We start from the raw sequence: 25,626 nt of genomic DNA, 5'->3' as shown, positions 1-25,626 counted from the left end.
TCCACAAAGATGTATGTTATTTGAAAAAGTATGGAAAGTAGCGCGTGATAAAGGATACGTGCTGAAGTTAAAAAAACTTTTAAATGCACTAATCCGCGTTGTACTTACTTGCGGAGTAAAGACTGAAGGGTAAAGACAGTGTGGGGTAAAGGTGACATCATTCTGGTGTCCCCGAGAATAGCAGGGGGTAAGAGAAAGAACGGGCACGAGGATAAAAACATACACATTGTGGACACGGTAGTGTTTAACACGCTTTTCTTAGAAGCAGGGTCGGGCCGCTTCTGTGCCCCTCTGACGGTCGGCGCCCTGGGCGCGGGCCAAGCTCGCCCACGGCGAATTCTAGGGTGTGCACATATTTCACAACACCTGCAAACCCAGACGTCTAGTCACCCAACAGTTATAGTTTCGTAATCGTAACATAAAATAGGTGAGCACTGAGCATCCGCGTCTAAAAGGACGAATGTGTTAGACTTCCGGTAGGTCTGTCACGTGACTGGGTATGAGGCAGGCGTGGAGGCTGCCATGGTGACCGGAAAGCGGAAGTGCACCGGCAACTAGCGGTGCGTGCGGAGCCATGGATGAGCGGTACTACAACCTGAGCGAGGATCAGAAGTTGGTGAAGGCCAAGTACCCACCCGTGACGCGGAAGCACGAGTGTGAGACAGTGGGAGAGGATGGTTGTTCGGGGGAGGCGAGTGGGGACTGTGGTCCTGTTGGAAGGCGTGAGGGGTTTTCAGTCTAGTTGCGAGATGGACGGAGGATCAGAGCGACCAATAGAGAGCAGTCGGAATTCCCTTCTCTGGCACAAAACTTTGCTGTGAGATGCGGGAGATAGATTCAGAGATAGACTACATTGATGCGGACAGCCACTGTCGCTTCAGCGGGGCTCGTGCTTATTTGTTATTTATTTTTGGTTTAACTGCCTTTGATCGTTACAGTATTTGCTTGAATTGAACGTGACGGGTGTCATCCTGTGCGGCTGAGTAGTGCGGTAACAATGTCGGCAAAACTAATTACAGTCTCTGTACTATGTCTGCTGCAGCGACTAGACTGAGCTTTACAGATTCGTCTCGTTGGTCTGTGGAACAAGTTGTAAGACACCCGGTGCTTTAATTGGAAATATAGAATTACTGGTGCTCACTACCTGGAGTACCTGATTGCTCTTAAGAAGCTCCCATTTTATGTAGTGCAGAAATGTGGATTGGAGATACTCTCCATTTCACATTAAAGAAGTGCATTTTAATAGAAACGAGAACGTTCTGTTTATATATGAACACAGAAGAGAGTCGGCCTTGGGTGTAGTTCTGCTGGAATGGTAGGGAACTGTGGAATTCATGACATTAATAGAATATGCTGCAGGTTATCGGCAAAATAAAGATTTAAATCATATTATTTCGAGTCGTGTAGGAAGTCAATAGCCACCCACCATCACCAGTATAAGAACGTGGAGAGAGAGGGGTTGGGGTAAATAGCTACGTAGTGACCCAGTGTCATGTTGTTGCCTTCACCAAGTCGTGGCTTTTCGGCCGGTCGCAGGTTTTCAAAACAGACGGGTTTCAGCATGGAAAATGGTGTTGACTATGAAACCATGTTTGGAGGAGTAGATGAGACAGGTAGTCTACAGCGTTGCTCGGCTGGGATAATGACAGTCCCAGCTCCAGAATTTGAATCCGGGTGTGCTATGGGCACACACCGGTTGACAAAGATCAACAAAACATTAATAGAGACTAGCTGTTTAAGACGCAGTTTTGGCATGTCGAAGAAGTGAAGATTAAATATCTTTAACAGTGTTGGTCCTAATGCATAGAAACAGTCTGTGCCCAATGCCCAAGTTATGTCGTCAGCATGGGTTCTGAATACAGCTGTAGGCCCCGCCTCACTCCGAGTCCTGTACCTGTCAGCTTTTCAAGACCAAAATGATGGTGGTATCCTCGCCGTACTCTGAACACCTTGAGTGGTTCACGGATAAGCAGGAACACAAAGCTCTCACCCTCTTACATACAACTCAGCCCCATTCTTTACACCAACTCTTTTCCCTCCCTGTGGCAGCTGCCAGAAACCTCTGTTCTTCACCCTACCGCTTCTTCCTTTCTTTTAGCTCTAACTACACCCTAGCTCCTTACTTACGCTATCTACTGTCTTTCTTGTTCGGCCTAGCTCCTCTTGTTAGCGTCAAATCTTCTCCCAGACATTCTTTCTCTCCCGACATGGGACTGCAGCTTTTCTCTGAGCTCCCTCCTTTGCTACGCAGTCCCCTTTCCAGAGCACATCAATGACTCATTTCCCTCCTCTATTGTCTCAGCATCCCCCAATCAAAATTGGGAGAGAGAAGTCTAAATATGTGGCTGTCCGTGTCTGCATTTCCCAGTGCAGGTTATACCTGCCATGTGCGAGTGATCTGACAGCTCTGCAGTCCACTTAGGCACATTTGCAGGCCTTACCTAGCAGGTACTGAGCGCTGCCCAATTATAATAGGCTTAACCGTGCCTAAAAATTACAACAGGCACGAGTATTTTGGATACTGGTTACGAGTTATGAACTCGGGTATGGTATTGTAACATAAATAATCAGAAATCGTGTAAGTGTTGTTTTGGAACATAAATGTATTTTCAGCAGCTGTGTCACTCCCATATTTTAAATCAATGATGGCGTAAGTGTCAATTATTTTCTTTTCATAGGTCTCATAAACTACATTAATTAATTGGCACGTAGTTCAGCAACATAGAAGACTGAGTCCTTTTGTCGGGTTTGGAACTTGTGACATGCCGACCATCTCACACGTCAGAGGGAACAGTTCACCGAACTGAGCCACCCGGCAGTTTGCTAACGTTCCAGTAAAGTTCTCTATCTCTCGCAAGTACTCGGCCCTAGTTCGTACATAGACACAGAAGTTTGCTTGCACCAGATTTGTCACAGAAAAGTTAATGTGACACCTACACCACCACTACAGCTGTGTTTTATAAAATATTTCTGTCTATAGAGTACCTGCTACTTCAGCAGCAGCAAAACATTTCCAAAAAAGTGAAACAAATTCAAATCAGCTCACAATGACTGCTTCCTTTAGCTTCACTTGTTATGTTATATGGTGCAGTAATCGCCCAAGAGAGTATCCAGGCACTTGGGCAAGGTGTGGCCCCAAGGTGCTTATATGAAAAGCCAGGTCTTCAGCTTCTTACGGAACTCAGGAAATGAGGAGTAGGCTCTGATGTGTTGAGGGAGATTGTGCCATGTCTTGGGTGCAATGCAGGAGAATGAGAAAACTATAGTTTTGCTTTTGTGGATGCAGGGAGTTTGTGCAAGTGAGAGTGGGGCAGAGCATAGGTGTCTGGTGGGTTGGTGAAGGTGTATGCGGCTGCTCAGGTAGTTGTGTTGTGTAGGGCTTTGTATGTTTGCATGAGAAGTTTGAATTGGCTGCGCTTGTGGATGGGGAGCCAGTGAAGCTTTGTGAGGTGCTGTGTGATGTGTCTGCTGTGCTGGAGGCCGAGCATGAGTCTTGCAGCTGTGTCCTGGATGGTCTGGAGTCTGTGTATGAGTTGTTTGGAGATTCTGCTTTAGAGGATGTTTTCATCGTCCATCCTGCCGGTGAAGTGCTTGCATGACGGTCCGTCTGGTGTTCTGAGGCAACCAATTGAAGATCTTTCACAGCATGCATAGGATGTGGAAGCAGGAGGTGCACACTGCATTGACTTGAGCTTATCGTTTAGGATGATCCCTAGATTTTTTGAGTCGTCTGTGGGTGTGGGTGTTGGTCCTTGCTCCCACTGCTACTAGGGGGAATCCGGTGGGGGGTCTTTTCGCCAAAGACCAGTACTTCTGTCTTGCCGAAATTGAGCTTCAGGCAGTTGGTTGGCATCCAGTCTGCTACTGTGCTCATGTAGTTGGTGAAGTTGGTTCTGCTGGTGTTTGTCTTTATAAGGAGAGGATGAGTTTTGTCATAGGCATAGGAAATGACAATGATATATTGTGATCGGATGATTTTGGCGAGCTGTGTCCTGTGACTGTTGAAAAGAGTGGGGCTGAGGGATGAGCCCTGCGGAACACCGCATATCAGTTTCTTGATCTCAGATGTGACTTTCAAACTTAATGGATACAAACCAGTCTACTCCAACCACTAGCCCAACATCTGTTTCACCCAATTGCCTCTGCTCATGTTTTGTGGGTGGGCCAAATGCTGCGTGAATGTGGAGTCTGGAGACTCCCATGAGGAACATAGATGGCCATTTCCAGAAGCGCCATGGTAGCAGCTTACCTTATCCAGACACTGGTTCTAGCACGTAGAAGTACAACAGAGATCAAACCTGTAACCCCCCAGTGTAACTCTTCCTCATGGATATTTTGCCCATGGAGCTCCATCTTTCTATTCACAGAAATGGGCAAGCTGGCTGTATTCTCCACCCAATGTACTTTATTGCCTAATTGTGGCAAACTGCAGGCCCTCACAAATTCTTTGCTTCTTGGTAGGATTCATGGCCTGTTAGTGCTCACCCCTGGTATTGTGGGCCCTCCAAATTTAGTGGTGCTGCTTGGTGTAAGGTGAACATTTATGGCAAGACATGATTGTCATCCTTGAACATGGCAGATTATATCTATTTGTGGTAGTAGAACATGGAACTACTCAGTAAAATGATACATTGTTGGGACGCCAAATATGTATTTAACTAAAAAATATAAAGATTTGTTTGGTGGAAATGAATTTTCCTTAAAATAAAAATCATGAGTTTAATAGTAAAATCTGAGCAAGTTAATAAATTGAAAAGCTAATGTTTGGGGAGTTTTCGTGGTAATCATAACATCTGAGTATGAATCTACTTGGAAGGGCAGGATCGAAAAGTCAAGTGTAGAAAGATTCTATGGTAAATAAATGAAAGGCAACATGAAATTTCATATTTTGAAGTGCTTGTATCACATATGGCTTGTTAGACCTTTTTAGGGAAAGTATTCTTAAAAATGCACAATTTGGCCACTGTTTTCTCAAAACTAGCTTGAGATAAAGTCATCTGTGCCCCAGGGGAGTATCATACTAAAATTAAATGCCATACCCTGAAGGTACTGGAATATTTCACAAATAACATTTCAGAGTCTCTGGTTTATTACAAATGGACTTGGAACATGTACTCTAGAATGCACTCATAACATTTTCAGAGCTAGAGGTAGAACCCCCAAACCCTTCCTAAGACAGTACTGGACAGTCGCTGCATTTCACGAAATGTATTAAACCACACCCCTTTAAAAAAATCAGTAACTACCATGGGGTTGTGGAGACACTTTGTCTCCATACACTGTCTTCCATCAGCAGCCTAGCACTGAAGGTACTGGCAAGTACGCGTTCTCTGGCAGTGGGCTAGCACTGACAATGGAATTGGGTGGTGCCAACAGTGAGCGGGGACATCACAAGAAAAACCTGGGGCCCATGTACTTTGTATATTTATTCATTCACAAACTGAACACTGCTTTTAGATGTTTGGGACAGGGACACACAACCACCAACATGGGAAAACGCTTACCCTGGAATAGAGGGGCACTGTGGACACAAAGATGTGGATATCAGAGAAGGGACACATAATTCCTCTAAAATCACTATTGTTCCAATGCAGACCCATACAGCCTCAGCGCCATGAAGCCACTCCAATGAAAAGTGTGCTCTACAAATACCAACGGCTCAGAATAGTCCAGAAATGGTTTATAAATAAAATACCATGTAGTGTAACATAGTGCATTGAATCATCTTCGAGTGTGCGTGCTGCATACAGTACAAACCAAAGCTAGTATTGGTGTCATGTGTTTGTTGTAGAAGTGTAGGCTTTCACTGTGTGTGCCAGCAGGCAGTGTAAAGTTTCACCCACTTTAGGATATTTCAGGCTTTGAAGGGAGGACCAAAGAGAGTATAAGAAGGCATAGCTAATTGTGAATTTGATATAATCGTTTGTAAACCTAACAAATGAAGTGATAACGACATTGGGGATGATATAAATGCATACTTATGCGAAATAAGCTAATACTGGAGACTCAGGTTTTGGTTTAAATATTTGTTGGAAAAATGTGCTTCACACATAGTTGATATCATGATAATGCGGGAAAGAGGAGAAACATTTATCAAATGCATGGTCTATATTGGACACGATCCCATGTTCTTATAAAATAATAAAATATGTTACAGCACATTGCAGAGCCTGAGACATGGTCTCTAGCTACAAAATTTACATTACAGATCCATTTTGTGCTCAATTAATGCTTCATCTGTTTATTCTTTCAGATCTGGATCATACAGCGGATGTACAGTGAGTAACTGGCTGCAGAGGCTTTCTTCAGTGTTGTCACTGCAAAGGGATAACTATGACTTGTCACGGGTGTGAGAAGAAGTAGTATTAAAGGGACACGGAGGTCATCAGAACATACATGGAACAGTGTCAGAGAGCACTGAGAACAAATGTCAAAATAAATGGGCCCATAAATGGTTTAGAACCATCCATGGACCAAATAATTTAACTTGTTTGGCCACAATCTGTACATGTAAATTTAGAAACTTAGCGCCCTTAGTGTATCTAGGGCAGCCTGTAGACTTCTGTAATTAAATCATGAACAGTGGATCTCTCTGAAGTCATCTACTTGTTGTTGAGTCTAATTATCTGATCATGGATAAGGTGATTGGTTCCTTGTCTCTGTCCCACAGCAAATATAACCTGTCTGAAGGGTGGGCTTCTCCACTCTGTATGCTTAATGTCCCCAATTCGTCCCTACCTTTCTCCTCCCCCAGCTTCCCACTCCACTATACACCTTCTGAATGTTCTTTTTGTCCTTTCTGCAGATTACATGCTTGGGGTGATACAATGGAAGAGGCCTTTGAACAGTGTGCTATGGCCATGTTTGGTTACATTACAGATATCGACACAGTGGAGCCCATTGACACGGTGGAGGTAGAGGCGGAAGGTCTGTGTGTTGCTTTCACCCAGAGTCTTTCGCACAGAGTTGCTTCACCCAATGAATCTAATGAACCCCTTTTTTGTTTTTTAGGGCATGATATGATTTCTCTTCTGTACAATTTCCTGGATGAGTGGCTGTATCAATTCAGTGCTGAAAAGTTCTTCGTTCCCAGGGTATGGGCTTCCATCCTTCTATGTTTCCAAAGATATAGTGAGGGTTTCACCCCCACACCTGGTGATGCACTCCTGTAAAGTGTTGAATGTGATCACTGAAAAAATAAAGCTGTAGAACACCAATTCTGAGAACTCCTAATGCATAATCTGAATAACTCAATTCATCAGATGTTAGGATCAAATTCACTATATGCCTTTTATCATAAAATTGCATTCTACAAATGTTGTTTTTCGTAAAGACTCAAAGTAATTCTTGTTTTCATTTTTTGTACCGACTGCCCCACTGTTCCCTATTTATTATGTATTTATTTCCCCAGAAGAGACCTCCAAAGCTCCCCTCCTGCTTTTTTTCCCTACTTTTTTCCCTCAACTTTCTTTAAATTTTATCATGATTTGTGGGTAACTCGCTCTCTGCACCCACCTTTTTTGTGTGGTTCCCTCCCATTCCACCAAATTGTTTTACTTTAAATTTGTATTTGAACTAATTGAGACACATTTCCCTGCCTCAGGATTGTTCTTCCTTTCCCACTTACCTCGTTTTCCTGCCAATTACCTCTTTTTTTTTTTTCGCCTGTTTTTCTGTAGCTGTTTCCTGTCAGCTGTACTTCACCTTTAGTTGTCCCTCGGCATTTCTCCGATTTATTTTTTTATGTTGTCTATGCAAACTTCTTGACGCTGTTTCTGTTTTTTCTTCTTTTTTTATATTGCTACATATTTGTTTAAATCACTCTTCAAATGCCTTCTTTTTTAACTTGTTAGAGGTTTGTATGTATTTTGAAAAATAATTATCATTTTTTCAGGCCTGAGATTTGAATCCAAGTCGGTGATGTATTTTGAGCATTCTCTTTAAATGAATTTCTCACAAAAGTGTCTTCAGTGTTTTAGATTTTCATCTGTCAAGCATACAATAGATGAAAATCCCAGTGGAATACCTCCACATTGCTTGCTCCATGATTTTAGTTATTTCTTTCTAAAGCACTAGGTTGTCTTCATTTTGTACGTCAAGCCTTTCATTTGTGTAGAAGGACGGACCCTGGGAACTAACTACTAATGTATATTTTCTTTACAGGAGGTGAAAGTCCTTCAGGTCGATCGATCAGCTTTCAAGATCCGGTCCATTGGGTGAGTAAGAGGTTTCGTGGTGGCAGAAAATATAGTTGAAGGTACAGAGGAAGGTCTTTTGGGTAAAGGCTGTGTTTCATATTTGGTGTGTTGCTTGGTTTATTAACCTCTGCATTTTCTTTGTCCTTTAGGTGGGGAGAAGAGTTTAATTTGGAAAAACATCCCCAGGTTTGTGACTTTTTATTTGATTTTCATACTTGTGAATTTACTCTGCCTCTCAATCCTCAGAATGCTTGTATTTCTTTTCTCACGATCCTGTTGGTTGATGGGAGTGCTGTATCTGGATTCTCTGTACAAGATGTACAGTGGCCGAAGTTTCCTTCGGTAGTAGCTCTATTGCAGTTGTGAATGCCCAACTCTTCGCTTGTTTTATTAATGTTGGTACTAGATAACAGGAAAAACAATTGTAATCAATAAAATCATTGCCCAGACAGTTATTGCTTGACAATAGTGTATTTGTAGACTAACAGATCTGTTTCCATTACGATCTCTAGGGACTTCCACAGGTCTGTAGCCTTTGTTGTTCACAAGTGATGACCCTAAATATTGTTACCCAAAGGCATTTTGTATTATTAAACTATGGCTTGACTCTGCAGAGCATGCTCGCCCGGGCCTTTAACAGGCAATTCCCATATTACAACATGTGATATGCAAAGTCAATTAAACTAGTAGACGACTATACAAAAAGGGAGATTTTTTTTTTGCGTAACGCAGCAGCTGAAGCTGTGCGGGGGAGGGGGGGGAAAAAGCGCACAGCCATTTTTTTATTTATTATTATATATTTTTTTTAAGTATCCTCCTGTCCTTCCTTGCGCTGGCACACTATAAAAGCTGTCTGACACCACACACAGCCTTTGCACCATGGTACAGAGGTGTGTGTGTAATGTTTGGCATAAGACGTGTACCACAAGCATACCCTTCCAGTAAAAAAATCCTGTGCCTAGACAAATTCAGAAACATCCACACTTATGTGCACTCTGCAGAGCACCACACATGCAATGTGCAGATTATTTGGAGAAATGAAAACATTTCTTGTCGTCGGTGTCTGCTTCAAGGAGGTGTTGTTGATGCAAAGCATATGAGTGCTTGAACAGATCTGCCAAAGTAACACCAAAATAATGCTCCTTTAATGCAAAGTGCAGCAACTTGCTGTTGACACCAGTAAAATGGCACCTTTTTGGCGCAAAATGCATTTTGTGCCAAAAAGTAAATACCCTTGCAAGACTTTGCACCATCACAAAGTCTTTGTAAATCTGGACCTAACTTCCTTGACATTGGTGCTACTCCTGACATCAGCTATCAATCATGTATCAGTTCTGACGTGTGTGGTCTCAAGATTGACATTTAAGGGGTCCTGTCACCATAAATTGTATTGTAATCTACCACTGCTGTTAGTTATTCTGACTCCCCTAAATTTCCCTGTGCATTGGCCTCTCCAATTTAAGGATAGAGTGAATTGGGAGAATGTTTTAAAGTTTTGATCACTTTTTTGTGTTGCACCCAACATACTCTCCTTCCTCTGTGGCCTCCCAGCTTGGCCACAAAGCTGCAATATTACAGGAAACAGATTTTCACAATGTTGAACATCTGGATTGGGAAATTACTACTGATTACTGGACTATGAAGGTGCCAGGCAGAGGTCAAGAGTGTGGGACAAGGTGTCTCAACGATCGTTGGGTCACAGGGTCCTATCTTAATGCCCTACTAGCTTGGAATATGTTCTGTGGAAATCTATGAGGAGCCACAAAGGGGACGTAATCGTTGCTTAAGCTGAGTATGCGCTCTTGCCAGGTTAACCAATTGGGCTTCTCACTAAGCCAGAATTACAAAACCTCCATGTCCATTCAACTGCTATCTTGCAGCTTGATCAGTGAAGGATATTAACTTTGCACTCTACTGTGCCACACCCTTTTTTGAAATATCAGTATTAAATCTTTAAGACAAGGGTACCTCTATACAAACTATATACATATATTTATTTAAATCGTTAAGACAAGGGTACCTCTATACAAACTATATATATATGTATATTTATATATGTGTGTGTGTATATATGTGTGTATATATATATATATATATTTATTTCAACGCATGCTCGACTATGTATTGGAACAGCCTTCGGAGCCATTTCGCTCCGACGATATAATGAAAAATATGAGTTTTTATTTTTTTAGCACATTTGCTTAATTTTTGATGCATTTGTCAAATAGACATAAGTAAGGAGAATGTATGAGTCTGAGAATATCCAGTATATGTGTGTTTTTTTTTTTTTTGGGGGGGGGTGAGGGGATGTGGTCTGCAGAATCAATTATATACCATCGATCACGGGGGTCTTCCATAAAGTGTGTATCGTCACACGCATATCAATTTGGTGGCTTAAAAGTTTGCAAAGGGCTGATGCATTAAGGGCTTGCTGGTTACTTAAAGGGGTCAGGCACAGACAAACTCCCTCCACCCCAGCACAAAGGCGAGACTATTCCTTCCCCAGCCCCAGGGTGTAATATTTGTTTTGTAAATATGTACATGTTTTAAAGGGCCCATTGGAAACCTTTTTGTGATGTATATATTAATTATAAGGGATATTACGGGGTTAAGGAAAAAACAGAATCAACATTTGCGTCTGAATATTGGATTCAGTGCCGGACTTTGTTTAGTAAAGAACATCAGATTTGATTAAACTCTTCAGCCGTACTATACAGAGGCATACTCATTAGCTCCCTAGTCCTCAACAGAAATCATGCTATTAAGTGTGTTGAGGGACTTGCTGTAGTGTACAAAAACTCTATGGATTGCAATCACTCATCGCCGGAGTTTGAAACCTTGTATGTTGCACACCATTCCTGATTCTTCTCTGCCTCATTCCTTCTCATCTGCTAACCACCTCTACACTAGACAGCCGTGCCTTCGCCAAGGCCCTCCTGGAATCTGAATATGATATCTACAGTTGAACGCATAAAACTATGGAGTGTAGGAAATCTCTTCACAACACTACATGCTTCCCACTCAACATTGAGACGCTTCACAACTACCAATTACTTAGTGGGCAGACCATACCCATGACACTAGATTTGCCTCAGGACATTTTATCCCAGGCCAATAAACGAATTCCTTAACCTGAACTGATTACATCATCTATTTTAGGTTATAGCTTTGCACGGTTAGCACAACCAAATAGTCAAGGTCATCCTCCTAGTATCCTCTGAGGTCATACCAGCAATCATTACACCAGGTGGTGCAAAATGGTATCTAAAACCCATCATTAATGCACCTCTTTTACCTGGACAATAATTTAACATCCTGCACATCGAGCCAGTCCTGAAGAAGCAAGGTATCGACAATGTGATTTAGAGAAATTACAAACCTATATCAAATGTACCCATTCTGGCTAAACCTGTGGTCTTCAAGTTTGTAATGCTGAGCCCTGTAATTAAAATGTTTGTGATGAGGGCAACCATAACCTAACGTGCCAGCTGGGGTTACATTTTGGATACTTTGTTTAATGTATAGGGTCTAATGTAAACCTAGCTATGCTTTTATGGACTTCAATATAAATTTGGCTAGAACATGCACAGTTTCAAAATAAACTGTGGTACACAAGACGAATGCTTCATTCATATCTATCACTGCTTTTGTGTCGTATCTGAATAGTTTTTGTAAATCTCTTCCTCAGGGTAAATGGGTGCAGAGCATTGGTCTGTAGCTCAAGAGACTGCTTTTGTGTGTATATATATATATATATTGTGAGGAAATTGCACGGCCTCTATTGGTATGGTTCAGAAAGGCACCAGAGATAGATTTCAGAAGTGTTTCAGAGTAGATCTTACTGGTGCCACCAATGCCCGATAGAAGCACTAGCTTCTCAAGGCTTGCTTAGCTCATGGTCTTGAACAGAGTTGTGAAAATCTTGAACTTGTAGTCACTCATGAGTTGGTGCCGGAGTACCTTGAAAATGTACGACTAGTTTGACCCTGCTAGGACCAGAATCCTAAGCTGGAACATGGGTTCTTGGCACCGTTGACACTATTTTGCACTAACAAATGTACCAAAATTCAGTGAGCCCTGGATCTACAGATGGGGGTTGTAGGAGGCTGGCCTGGCTTGTAGTGGGTACCAAGGGGTACTTACACTCTGTACCAGGTCCAGTGATCCCTTATTAGTGTAGAAGAGGTGTTTCTAGCAGCTTAGGCTGATAGAAGGTAGCTATAGCAGAGCAGCTTAGGCTGAACTAGGAGACATGCAAAGCTCCTATTATACCACTGGTGTCATATGCACAATATCATAAGAAAACACAATACACAGATATGCTAAAAATAAAGGTACTTTATTTTTATGACAATATGCCAAAAGTATCTCAGTGAGTACCCTCAGTATGAGGATGCCAAATATACACAAGATATATGTACACAATACCAAAAATATGCAGTAATAGCAAAAGGAAGTAATTCAAGCAATGTAAAGTTACAGTAGATTGCAATAGGAGCACATAGGTATAGGGGCAACACAAACCATATACTCCAAAAGTGGAATGCGAACCACGAATGGACCCCAAACCTATGTGAGCTTGTAGAGGGTCGCTGGGACTGTAAGAAAACAGTGAGGGTTAGAAAAATAGCCCACCCAAGACCGTGAAAAGTAGGTGTAAAGTGCACCTATATTCCCCAGAGAGCACAGAAGTCGTGATAGGGGAATTCTGCAAGGAAGACCAACACCAGCAATGCAACCAAAGTGGATTTCTGGACGAGAGTACCTGTGGAACAAGGGGACCAAGTCCAAGAGTCGCGACAAAGTCGAGATTGGGCAGATGCCCAGGAAATGCCAGCTGAGGGTGCAAAGAAGCTGCCACCGGATGGTAGAAGCTGTGGATTCTGCAAGAACAAAGAGGGCTAGAAACTTCCCCATTGGAGGATGGATGTCCCACGTCGTGAAGAAGCTTGCAGAGGTGTTCCCACGCAGAAAGACCGCAAACAAGCCTTGCTAGCTGCAAGGGTCGCGGTTAGGGTTTTTGGATGCTGCTGTGGCCCAGGAGGGACCAGGATATCGCCACTTGGATGAGGAGACAGAGGGGGCGCCCAGCAAGTCAGGGAGCCCTCACAGGAGCAGGCAGCACCCGCAGAAGCACCGGAACAGGCACTTAGACGAGGAGTGAACCGGAGCTCACCCGAAGACACAAAAGGGAGTCCCACGACTCCGGAGGACAACTCAGGAGGGTGTGCACTGCAGGTTAGAGTGTCGGGGACCCAGGCTTGGCTGTGCACAAAGGAAATCCTGGAAGAGTGCACAGGAGCCGGAGCAGCTGCAAATCACGCGGTACCCAGCAATGCAGTCTAGCGTGGGGAGGCAAGGACTTACCTCCACCAAACTTGGACTGAAGAGTCACTGGACTGTGGGAGTCACTTGGACAGAGTTGCTGAGTTCCAGGGACCACGCTCGTCGTGCTGAGAGGGGACCCAGATGACCGGTGATGCAGTCTTTTGTTGCCTGGGTCGAAGATTCCGTCGACCCACGGGAGATTTCTTCAGAGCTCCTAGTGCAGAGAGGAGGCAGGCTACCCCCAGAGCATGCACCACCAGGAAAACAGTCGAGAAGGCGGCATGGTCAGCGATACAAGGTTGCAGTAGTCGTCTTTGCTACTTTGTTGCGGTTTTGCAGGCGTCCTGAGCAGTCAGCGGTCGATCCTTTGTCAGAAGGTGAAGAGAGAGATGCAGAGGAACTCTGATGAGCTCTTGCATTCGTTATCTAAAGAATTCCCCAAAGCAGAGACCCTAAATTGCCAGAAAAGGAGGTTTGGCTACCTAGGAAGGAGGATAGGCTAGCAACACAGGTAAGAGCCTATCAGAAGGAGTCTCTGACGTCACCTGCTGGCACTGGCCACTCAGAGCAGTCCAGTGTGCCAGCAGCACCTCTGTTTCCAAGATGGCAGAGGTCTGGAGCACAATGGAGGAGCTCTGGGCACCTCCCCTGGGAGGTGCAGGTCAGGGGAGTGGTCACTCCCCTTTCCTTTGTCCAGTTTCGTGCCAGAGCAGGGCTGGGGGATCCCTGAACCGGTGTAGACTGGCTTATGCAGAGATGGGCACCATCTGTACCCATCAAAGCATTTCCAGAGGATGGGGGAGGCTACTCCTCCCCAGCCCTGACACCTTTTTCCAAAGGGAGAGGGTGTAACACCCTCTCTCTCTGAGGAAGTCCTTTGTTCTGCCTTCCTGGGCCAAGCCTGGCTGGACCCCAGGAGGGCAGAAACCTGTCTGAGGGGTTGGCAGCAGCTGCAGTAAAACCCCGGGAAAGGCAGGTTGGCAGTACCCAGGTCTGTGCTAGAGACTCGGGGGATCATGGAATTGTCTTCCCAATGCCAGGATGGCATTGGGGTGACAATTCCATGATCTTAGACATGTTACATGGCCATGTTCGGAGTTACCATTGTGACGCTGTACATAGGTAGTGACCAATGTACAGTGCATGCATGTAATGGTGTCCCTGCACTCACAAAGTCCGGGGAATTTGCCCTGAACGATGTGGGGGCACCTTGGCTAGTGCCAGGGTGCCCACACACTAAGTAACTTAGCACCCAACCTTTACCAGGTAAAGGTTAGACATATAGGTGATTTATAAGTTACTTAAGTGCAGTGGTAAATGTCTGTGAAATAACGTGGACTTTATTTCACTCAGGCTGCAGTGGCAGGCCTGTGTAAGAATTGTCAGAGCTCCCTATGGGTGGCAAAAGAAATGCTGCAGCCCATAGGGATCTCCTGGAACCCCAATACCCTGGGTACCACAGTACCATATACTAGGGAATTATAAGGGTGTTCCAGTATGCCAATGTGAATTGGTGAAATTGGTTACTAGCCTGTTAGTGACAATTTGGAAAGCAGAGAGAGCATAACCACTGAGGTTCTGGTTAGCAGATCCTCAGTGAGACAGTTAGTCATCACACAGGGAACACATACAGGGCACACTTATGAGCACTGGGGCCCTGGCTGGCAGGGTCCCAGTGACACATACACTAAAACAACATATATACAGTGAAATATGGGGGTAACATGCCAGGCAAGATGGTACTTTCCTACAGGGGTTACCACCTGACTCGTTTTGTACTGACCTTGTTTGTATTTATATGTCGAGGCTGGTAAAAATATTACGAAAAGCAGTGGAATCTGGTATTCCAATTCTGAAGCATAAGCCCAAAACACTTTAAAAAAAAAAAAAAAAAAAAATAAGTATTTCAGAGCTGTCTAAATCATGTCAGAATGAGTATTAGAAGAAACGGGGATAATTAACATGTTACAAAAGAATCTGGTAATTTTACCACTTTTTCTATTGTCAGTTCCTGGCTGTTCCAGAAGAGCAACACATAAGCAAATGGCTGGTATTTTTTCTAAGATGGCAAACCTATCTCCAAAGTATATAACAATGTGCCCAAAAGGCCATACATGCCCTGATCTGCTTTGGTCTTTGTATTTATTATAAGGTATGGGCCTTTAATAAGTAGTTAGTTAAATCTGGAATCTTGAACCAGTTAGGACTAGGGATTGTAGATTGGGGAGGGGGGTTGGGGTGAAGGGGCGAAGGGGAGGAGCTTGCACATGGAGCCAGTACCAATGGCTCCCTCGTTCCAAAAGATCCCCGCTGCTCTCATTCTAATAAAACATCTACCAATAAGATTTGATGCTTTGAACAACTCATCAAAGCATAAACTAAACTGGGTCCTATACACATGGTCTGTCTTACTAAATTCATATGTAGTTGTACACACACAAAAATTAGCTTCTTGAGAACTTTTAAATTAGCTGCATATACAGGCAGTCGGGTGCAGTGCCACAAATAACAATGCATAGTTGCCAAGTTTCTGGTCCTTGCATGATGTGCTGCCCAAGTCCAAGTTTTTTTCCTTTGACTTCTGAGACATGTAGTCTTGTTTTAACATAGAATACACAACACTACAGTTCCCAGATTCAAAGAAAAACCTGAACTAGAGCAGCACATCACACATGGACTTGGGAAACATGACTGGGCTGACACTGTAAAAAGGCTCCAGCACCTGCATCTCTTCCTGTGTGCCTCAGGACTGCTCTTTTCATAGCTGACCTGTCCATAGACGTTTTAGAATACAAAAACTTCCTCTAGAAAAAAAGTTGAAACAAGCCTAACTCAAGCAGTGATTCTGAACTTTTCACCATTGTGTGGATCTTGCTTGTTTCTACAAGCATCTGTGCTTGTTTTTTTCTCCCTACATTGTTTCTTTAACAAGTGAAAGAATTACTCACTTCTTAGAAGCGCCTCTCAGACAGAAAGACTGACTTCCACTGGATAAGAGACACTTGAATCAGTGTCAGTTGCAGTCTGGATAACCTTAAGACCAATAATTCCACAGGGATGCCGTAGCCCTCCTTCTCCTCTTGGTAGCCCTTGTCATGGTGGGCCATCATCTACTCCTATGAGTTAAGGACGTGGCCTAAAATGGATTAAATCTTCCCTGACAGATAAAGCACATTTGTGACTCTGTCTCTTTGCTGCTGAGCACTAGTTTTGCAAAAGGTGGGATGTTTCAAAGCTCAGTGAATGCACCTATTTTGTTCAGTGTATAACTGTCCCCACTCTCTGAACTAGTCAATTCTTTCGAGCTCCCCTACTAAAACATTGACATCGGATTATTCTAAAACTGGTAATTCCTCCGGCATTGACACTTCAGGACACTCAGTGCCCATAGACAGGAGAGGAGACAACTGGATGCTACCAAATCATGTGAAATTCAACTCCTTAAAAACAGAGAACACTGTCTCTGGATTATGGATATCTTGACCCCCATCCCAGCCTTGCCTGAGGAGATCTCCGGCCCCCACCTCAAAGAAATAAGGTATTTGAGTTGAATTATTGACCAAACTCTTTTTCTAAAGTCAAGTTAACAGTGTGATCAAATGGGCGTTCAACACAAAGTAAATACTAAGATGCATCTTTTCTTACCTGGATTCCTGTATAGGGTTCAGGGCTCTTTTGCTGCAGTGCTGGCATGCCTTGACTGTGCCACTGGGCAGTACACCAGGCTCATAAAGTATCTAGTGAACAAACATAATCAAATTAAGAATGCTAGTGGCAGATACGTTTTTACCCTGAACTAGTGTGACCATATCGCTGCTGCCCTCAACTGGTCACTTGTCACAGAAGAATCTCTTTCAGATCTCTCAGTACCAATTTTTCTACAGCCCAAACTTAAACTTTACACCCAAAAGAGTAACCATAGGTAGATCTTATATATTTTATTTAAGAACATATATATTGTATCCAACAGCTAAAAGGATACTTTTCATCTAAATAAAGCACCTGGCTGTTAGAACATGGAATTTTGAAGAAGAGTGGAGGATCAAAGTAATAAAAGAGAATACTGTTCAAACAGAAATTAGAGAATCAGAGCATGGTGGATATAATCAGAAGTTTGGGATGTAGTGGAGGAAATGATAAGCAATTATCAGAGTTCCAGAAGTTGCTTGAACAGGTGAGTCTTGAGTTGTTACCTGAAAGGTAGAAAATGAGCCCATTTCCTCAAGATTGCTGCAAAGAGTTCTATGCTGATACTGGAACTCTTGAGAAGGATTACTTATATATTGAATTTTGGAACTTCCAGGAAAAAGGAGTATTGGCTTTTCAGCCCTCTCGAAACTCCTCAGTTGGTGAGCAGTTCTGCCGTGTATGGAGGGTTATTGTTCAGCATTGCTTTGTGAACAGTGATGCATAGTTACAAATACCCTCGGCTCTGATAAATAGCCAGTGAAGATCATAGAGATGTGATCAACATTTTTAGCTCCATGTACCAGCCTTCCCGCTGAGTGTACAGTGCTCTGAGTGGGGCTAAATTAGAGAGGAACATACCTACCAAAATTATGTTACCAAATCTTGTCTGGATAGGATATGACAAGGGCATGTATGGCTGTTTTGAGTTCTTCAGTAATTGTGAGATGTTTTTTTAAGACTTTGGAGACGAAAGTGTGTAGCTATCATGCTCTTTTGTGTGGCATGAATGTGAATGCTAAACTGATTGTATTACACAGGGTTTTAGTAAATTCTACTGGGGAATGGGAGAAGCTGTTTAGATTTAGAAAATTCAGAAACGCTGGTTCGATTTAGACTTTTGTTTGTTGCTGATGTGGATTATAGCCCAAACAGAGTCTTTTTCTAGCTTTTTAAGAGGGACAATTTCTTTCATCGGTTTCTGCAGGTGAGCAAGACAGTTAATTAAGGCAAGTCTTTGATGTTAGCAGTTTTTAGATACATTTTGTATTGTCTGATGTAAATTGATGCCAGAGCATCTCATAATCAGTCTAAATGGCTCCATGTAGATGTTGACTAGTTTTGGAGCTAAAATGTAGCCGTAACGGAACCCACAAGCCTTTTTTTGCCGACAGTGGCATCACTTCTGATCATTCCCCCTTTCACTAGAAATGCATATGTGAAAGTTGCTTTTCTGTAAACTATGGGAAACTATATTCAAGAAAACAATAATAATGCAGATTTTCTAAATCTCTGATTGGGGGAAAAATATTTTAATATAAGACACAGGGGAAAATATTATGCATATTTTCCTTTTTTTGCTTCTCATGCACAATATCAACAAGGGAAGAATTTTAACATTAGAACATTTAAAACATTCTGCAACATGCACATTTACGAAGAAGCCACAGGTAACGTCCTTCTTTTTATTGCTGCCAGTAAAACTTCCATATCCTCACTGTAGTATGTGTATGTCTTTCCAGCTGGTCACTTGAGTTACTTCATTCTCTTCTTTAAATCCGACCTGCATGAAAACTAATAACATTCATTGATACAGTGTGTTTAGTTGATCGGAGGAATACCATTTAGCATATGTGTTTTAATACAATCATGATTATCTTTCCATCATGCCTTTGGAAAATCAACATTTTTGGCAAGGCATGGAGGCCAATATTACACATAGTCAAAGTTTGCTAACATTTCCACAGCACTCTCAAATGGTTTAAAAAAATCTCTTGAATGAAGACTCACCTGCTCAATCAGCTGATATAAGAATATTACTCAAACCTTCCCCAACCATAACAGCTTTGCAAGGCATATCACCTTGTGCTGGTTGTGCCCCAAATCGAAGTACACCTACTCCTGCTTCTTTCATCACTTCCTTTAGGCACCCTGCCAAATATGGTGAAGAAACTGGCAGATGGGGATGTTTGAAGGATATTAACAGTTGTGAATCTCCTGGTTTCCTCAGACCCTCTACCTCTATACTCGTGTACCCTGACATTCAGCCACACACACATTCACATGATCATCTAATCTTGGATAAAAAAGTAGTTTTAGATGCTGTTGTTATTCTTTCCTGATATATAAAGAAACTTATTTTGGCTGATAACTCCCTGAAGAAATTTCTAAAGCTCTAATATCTGAAACTAATCTATGAGATCTCAAACAAAGCAACATTGCCAATTTCATTGATAAGCTCCACAAAGTTACAATTTCAGAACTACATTGACATCCTGCAAAGACTTCTACTTAGCCATAGGCAAGGCTTCTAAATGCACAATTGTAATCATTCTCCTTTCCAAAATATTCTGTACTACAAGTAACCAGTCCTCTAAAAGATAAGCCGATGAAATAGCTGATCTATATAAATTAACGGTACTAAAAGATACATATCTTTGAAAAGTCTCTGTCAAGAAATGTACTGTGCTAACTAACGGTCCTGAAATGGGATCCAAATCCCTTTCGGATTACTAATGAACTTGTCTTCTTCACACCAGTTTATATCCTTTGACGTTCATGGCTCCCAGGATTCTTTAATCAGCTCTGGAGCCTTTGGCAGTAATCCTAACATTCGTCAGACTCTCCTAAAACCATCTGTTTCATCAGTTGACCTCTATCACCAACTTGTGAAACTCCTCTCTTGCATTCGGCAACAACTGAGGACACATGGCAGTACCACTGGAATGTCCACTAACAATTCCATAATATCTGAGAACTACACTTGTCTGCCAAAATGGTGTTATCAATAACACGTTCACTTCTTCTCCTCACTTTTATCAAAACTCTCTGGATCTTTGCAAATGGTGGAAACGTGTAAAGTAGGCTCTTGTTCCTCAACTGAAGGAAAGCGTCAGCCTCTTTTGTCTTTGGATCTGGTCTTCAACTGAAGAGCACTGGAACCTGAGCACTCAACCTGTTGGCAAACAGATCTATTTCAAAAGAACCCCCATTTCATCTCTTATGTCCTGAATCTCCCTGTTCAACAACCACTCACTTGAATCCCTGAAACTCCTTAAATTAAAAAAGGTGACAAAATTGCATAACCCTGGAATATGCTGGGCGTGAAGCATAATCCTCTGATCCAGGCAAAAATGCCAAAATTCCCTTCCTAACTCTTAGTGCTCCTGATCGGGGACCACACCAGTCTATTGACATACCCCCCAACAGACACATTGTCCATCCTTAACAAAATATTCACCCAGCCCATCCAGAAATTTTCTTAATATCTTTCTGCACCGAATTGAAGGTTCCAAGATATGTAGACTCACCAAGATACTCATCAGATATTAAGCGTTCTGAGGATGCTTCTCCCTCTTAAGTAGCCAACACAGCTAGCTTTTGATCTATCTTCAGAAGTATAATCTTTTGTCACACAAAGCAGCATGAGTATTTCCAAACAAATAAACTGCTCTCTGCACCTATTGGTGCAATTCTTCCTCATTGATGTCTGTGTTGTTCACATGCGCATCCTCACACACCTCAAAAATCTTTGTCAAAGGTCCCAAAATGTTGAGAAGCCTGTACTGATGCCCCTTAAGCCCTTTGTATAATAATTTTATTGGATTCAGTCTGTTTTTTTCCCCCCCAGGAAAACCAACATTTTTAAATCAAACTCTGGGGTAGAAGCCCTGATCTTGGATATTCTGATCTTAAGCATGTCCTCACGTCCTTTGGCATTTCTCTGAGTATCCAGCATTCAACATAATGGGCTACATGCAAAGCTGGAGACCACTGAGGTGACAGAGGGTGCTGCGCTAACAATGTATCAAACATACAGTTCCCAAATGGGTCAAATAACCTTTTCTCACCTTGAAATGTTTCCAATGTTCGTTTTTTAGACTTCTCAAATTCCTGATTGGATTTGTCCAATTCCGATGAACAGTGTCTCCATGTTGCCACTATTGGATGATTCATCACAGGCCACCACTTTGTGATCAACAACACAACATGCAACAAGCTCATAGATAACGCACAAAATCCCTATAGGTACCCTGTTAATTATAATAATAAGTGGAGGAGTATTAGTTGTAGGTATCGGAAAGCCTGCAACTCCACCTTGGCCCCTGCTGCATAAAGAGCCTATGAGGCAGGAAAGCCCCAACACAATAAAATCTAAAAGGTGGTGCACCACTGGGAAAGCAACTATTTAAATACAGTTAACAAAGAGCCCAATAATACTCCAGTGATGATGATGAAGCAAATCTTACATTTATTACTGTTCAATTCCGATACTTGGTATTCGTACAGAGGTCTTATTGCATCATAATGTACATAGGATTGACAGCCGACGCTTTTCGCCCATCAACAAAGGGCTTCTTCAGGGCTGTAACGTAACATAGAACATAAATATACAGATATACAGAATGTAAAATGAAAAAAGAGAATTTAATAACATGTACGAGAATGATAATGTGCTGCATAACAACATGACCAGAACCTATTGTAGACTGTGCAAACATACGTTTGAGAGCATGATCATGCCCAGGTATTATCAAAACCAAGTAATAAGTATCTTTAAACATTCAAATGCATGCGGCATACAATGAGTTAGGACGTACCGGCAAGGAAAACCACAGAAAATTAAAGGAGATAGTTCGGTACCATGAGAGACCCAAAAAACACAATTACCACCAAGTGCGGAACAGTATTCAAAGTCAAGAAAAGATTAATATGAAGAAAGTATATTGGAGAAAGTGGACATGTCAGAATGGTGTACAAGAACCAGATACCCAGGAAGACGAAGATTCCACCTGGTGCAAGGCCAGGATAAATAGCAAAGAGAGACAATATGAGGAAATAATATCAAGTAAGTAAAATAGACGTACCGCAGTAGTGTCCAATCAGTCATAATAAAAAATGATGCAGTCATGGATAAGTTATCTGACCAGGGGAAACGAAGTTAAGTACAATAGCCAAACTAAAGTTCCTAACCTACTCATGTTCAGATGTCAAAACAGATATAAAGTGGAAAAGTGAATAACAACAACTATCAGAAATAAAATAAAATTAACTGCCAAAAGCCAAAGAAAAGACAGGGAAAGTTCACTCATAATGTGCCCGTCCCACGGTAAATAATACAATAGAAACAAACGTGCTAAAAATGAACCGTCCAGCGTAAAGGTACATCACAGGAACAATTCTGTCCTGAGTGTAAAAGAATATACAATACAACTGCCCCACACTTAGTAAAGAAAGGGAAAAAAGAAAAGGAAATATCTTTCCGAGAAGGCATTGTGGAGTAGGGTCAACCGTGGCCCATGGTAAGTAACAGAGTTTGAGCGGCCGATTACATCATTCCGGAGCCGGTAAATTATAAATGCCGGTCCCCGAAGCGTAGACGCAAAGAGAAACCCCGCGAAAAACGGAGTTTAAGTAATAAAGAAAATCCGGATGTCTGGATAAGGAAGAAAACTAGAAAGCGAAAAGGGACAACTCAGGGCGGCCATCTTGAAAGGATTCAAGTGCCGCTCCTAAGCACTGTTTAACCCCTTCGCTGCCAGGCCTTTTCCTCCTCCTGTGCCAGGCCTTTTTTTGCCTATTTGGGGCAGTTCGCGCTTAGGCCCTCATAACTTTTTGTCCACATAAGCTAACCAAGCCAAATTTGCGTCCTTTTTTTCCAACATCCTAGGGATTCTAGAGGTACCCAGACTTTGTGGGTTCCCCTGAAGGAGGCCAAGAAATTGGGCAAAATACAGTGAAAATTTCGTTTTTTTCAAAAAAATTGGAAAAAGTGGCTGCAGAAGAAGGCTTGTGGTTTTTCCCCTGAAAATGGCATCAACAAAGGGTTTGCGGTGCTAAACTCAGCAGCTTCCCAGCTTTCAGGAACAGGCAGACTTGAATCAGAAAACCCAATTTTTCAACACAATTTTGGCATTTTACTGGGGCATACCCCATTTGTGCAATTTTTTGTGCTTTCAGCCTCCTTCCAGTCAGTGACAGGAATGGTCATGAAACCAATGCTGCATCCCAGAAACCTAAACATTTCTGAAAAGTAGACAAAATTCTGAATTCAGCAAGGGGTCATTTGTGTAGATCCTACAAGGGTTTCCTACAGAAAATAACAGCTGAAAAAGAAAAATATTGAAATTGAGGTGAAAAAACCATCAATTTTTCTCTACGTTTTACTCTGTAACTTTTCCCTGCAATGTCAGATTATCGAAAGCAATATACCGTTACGTCTGCTGGACTCCTCTGGTTGCGGGGATCTATAGGGTTTGTAGGTTCATCAAGAACCCGAGGAACCCAGAGCCAATAAATGAGCTGCACCCTGCAGTGCGTTTTCATTCTATACCGGGTATACAGCAATTCATTTGCTGAAATATAAGGAGTAAAAAATTGCTATCAAGAAAACCTTTGCATTTCCAAAAAGGGCACAAGATAAGGTGTTGAGGAGCAGTGGTTATTTGCACATCTCTGAATTCCGGGGTGACCATAGTAGCACGTGAATTACAGGGAATTTCTCAAATAGATGTCTTTTTTACACACACTCCTATATTTGGAAGGAAAAAATGTAGAGAAAGACAAGGGGCAATAGTACTTGTTTTGCTAATCTATGTTCCCCCAAGTCTCCCGATAAAAATGGTACCTCACTTGTGTGGGTAGGCCTAGCACCCGCGACAGGATATGCCCCAAAACACAACGTGGACACATCACAGAAAACAGAGCTGTTTTTAGCAAAGTGACTACCTGTAGATTTTGGCCTCTAGCTCAGCCGCCACCTAGGGAAACCTACCAAACCTGTGCATTTCTGAAAACTAGAGACCTAGGGGAATCCAAGGAGGGGTGACTTGTGTGGCTCGGACCAGGTTCTGTTACCCAGAATCCTTTGCAAACCTCAAAATTTGGCTAAAAAAACACATGTTCCTCACATTTCTGTGGCAGAAAGTTCTGGAATCTGAGAGGAGCCACAAATTTCCTTCCACCCAGCGTTCCCCCACGTCTCCCGATAAAAATGATACCTCACTTGTGTGGGTAGGCCTAGCACCCGCGACAGGATATGCCCCAAAACACAACGTGGACACATCACAGAAAACAGAGCTGTTTTTAGCAAAGTGCCTACCTGTAGATTTTGGCCTCTAGCTCAGCCGGCACCTAGGGAAACCTACCAAACCTGTGCATTTCTGAAAACTAGAGACCTAGGGGAATCCAAGGAGGGGTGACTTGCGGGGCTCGGACCAGGTTCTGTTACCCAGAATCCTTTGCAAACCTCAAAATTTGGCTAAAAATACACGTTACTCACATTTCTGTGGCAGAAAGTTCTGGAATCTGAGAGGAGCCACAAATTTCCTTCTACCCAGCGTTCCCCCAAGTCTCCCGATAAAAATGATACCTCACTTGTGTGGGTAGGACTAGCGCCCACGAAAGGAAAGGGCCCAAAACACAACATGGACACATCACATTTTTTTATAAAAAGCAGTGCCTACCTGTGGATTTTGGCCTGTAGCTCAGCCGACACCTGAGGAAACCTAGCAAACCAGTGCATTTTTGAAAACTAGAAACCCAGGGGAATCCAAGATGGGGTGACTTGCGGGGCTCTGACCAGGTTATGTTACCCAGAATCCTTTGCAAACATCAAAATTTGGCCCAAAAAAACACTTTTTCCTCTCATTTCGGTGACAGAAAGTTCTGGAATCTGAGAGGAGCCACAAATTTCCTTCCACCCAGTCTCTCGATAAAAATGGTACATCACTTCTGTGGGTAGGCCTAGCGCCCACAAAAGGGAAATGGCCCAAAACACAACGCGGACACAACATATTTTTTCACAGAAAACAGAGGTGTTTTTTGCAAGGTGCCTACCTGTGGTGTTTGGCCTGTAGCTCAGCCGGCCCCAGGGGGGGGGGGGGGGGGGGGGGGGGGGGGGGGGGGGGCAGAAATGGCCTAAAATAAATTTGCCCCCCCAACACCCACCCCCCCCTGGGAGCGACCCTTGCCTACGGGTCCGCTCCCCCTGCGTGACATTGGCGCCAAAAAAACAAATCCCCGGTGCCTAGTGGTTTCTGCCCCCCTTGGGGGCAGGTTGACCTAAACTCAGCCAATCTGCCCCCAAGGGGGGCAGAAATGGCCTAAATACAATTTGTCCCCCCAGGGGAGCGACTTTTGCCTGATGGGTCGCTCCCCATCTCAAAAAAAAAAAAAAAACAAAGAAAAAAAA

General features: G+C 42.8%; 1 protein-coding gene across 3 annotated transcripts in view; it reads left to right on the top strand.

The window, feature by feature from the left end:
- Positions 1-480: 480 nt before the first annotated feature.
- The window catches only part of ZBTB8OS (zinc finger and BTB domain containing 8 opposite strand), a 34,531-nt gene continuing 9,385 nt past the window's right edge, over positions 481-25,626 (top strand). The window contains exons 1-6 of one of the 3 annotated variants that reach the window (XR_011201409.1): positions 481-656; positions 6,254-6,278; positions 6,806-6,927; positions 7,012-7,094; positions 8,164-8,216; positions 8,348-8,384. Coding sequence is in view for 2 of the 3 variants with exons in the window: in XM_069223383.1 (XP_069079484.1) it covers positions 575-656; positions 6,254-6,278; positions 6,806-6,927; positions 7,012-7,094; positions 8,164-8,216; positions 8,348-8,384 (402 nt within the window). In the remaining variant the exon portion in view is untranslated. The remainder of the gene's footprint in view (positions 657-6,253; positions 6,279-6,805; positions 6,928-7,011; positions 7,095-8,163; positions 8,217-8,347; positions 8,385-25,626) is intronic. The other 2 variants (XM_069223383.1, XM_069223384.1) reach the window with 2 other exon arrangements.

The sequence above is a fragment of the Pleurodeles waltl genome, chromosome 3_1 (assembly GCF_031143425.1).
Source record: "Pleurodeles waltl isolate 20211129_DDA chromosome 3_1, aPleWal1.hap1.20221129, whole genome shotgun sequence".
NCBI classification, from domain to species: domain Eukaryota; kingdom Metazoa; phylum Chordata; class Amphibia; order Caudata; family Salamandridae; genus Pleurodeles; species Pleurodeles waltl.
This window is presented reverse-complemented; position numbering and strand designations above follow the sequence as displayed.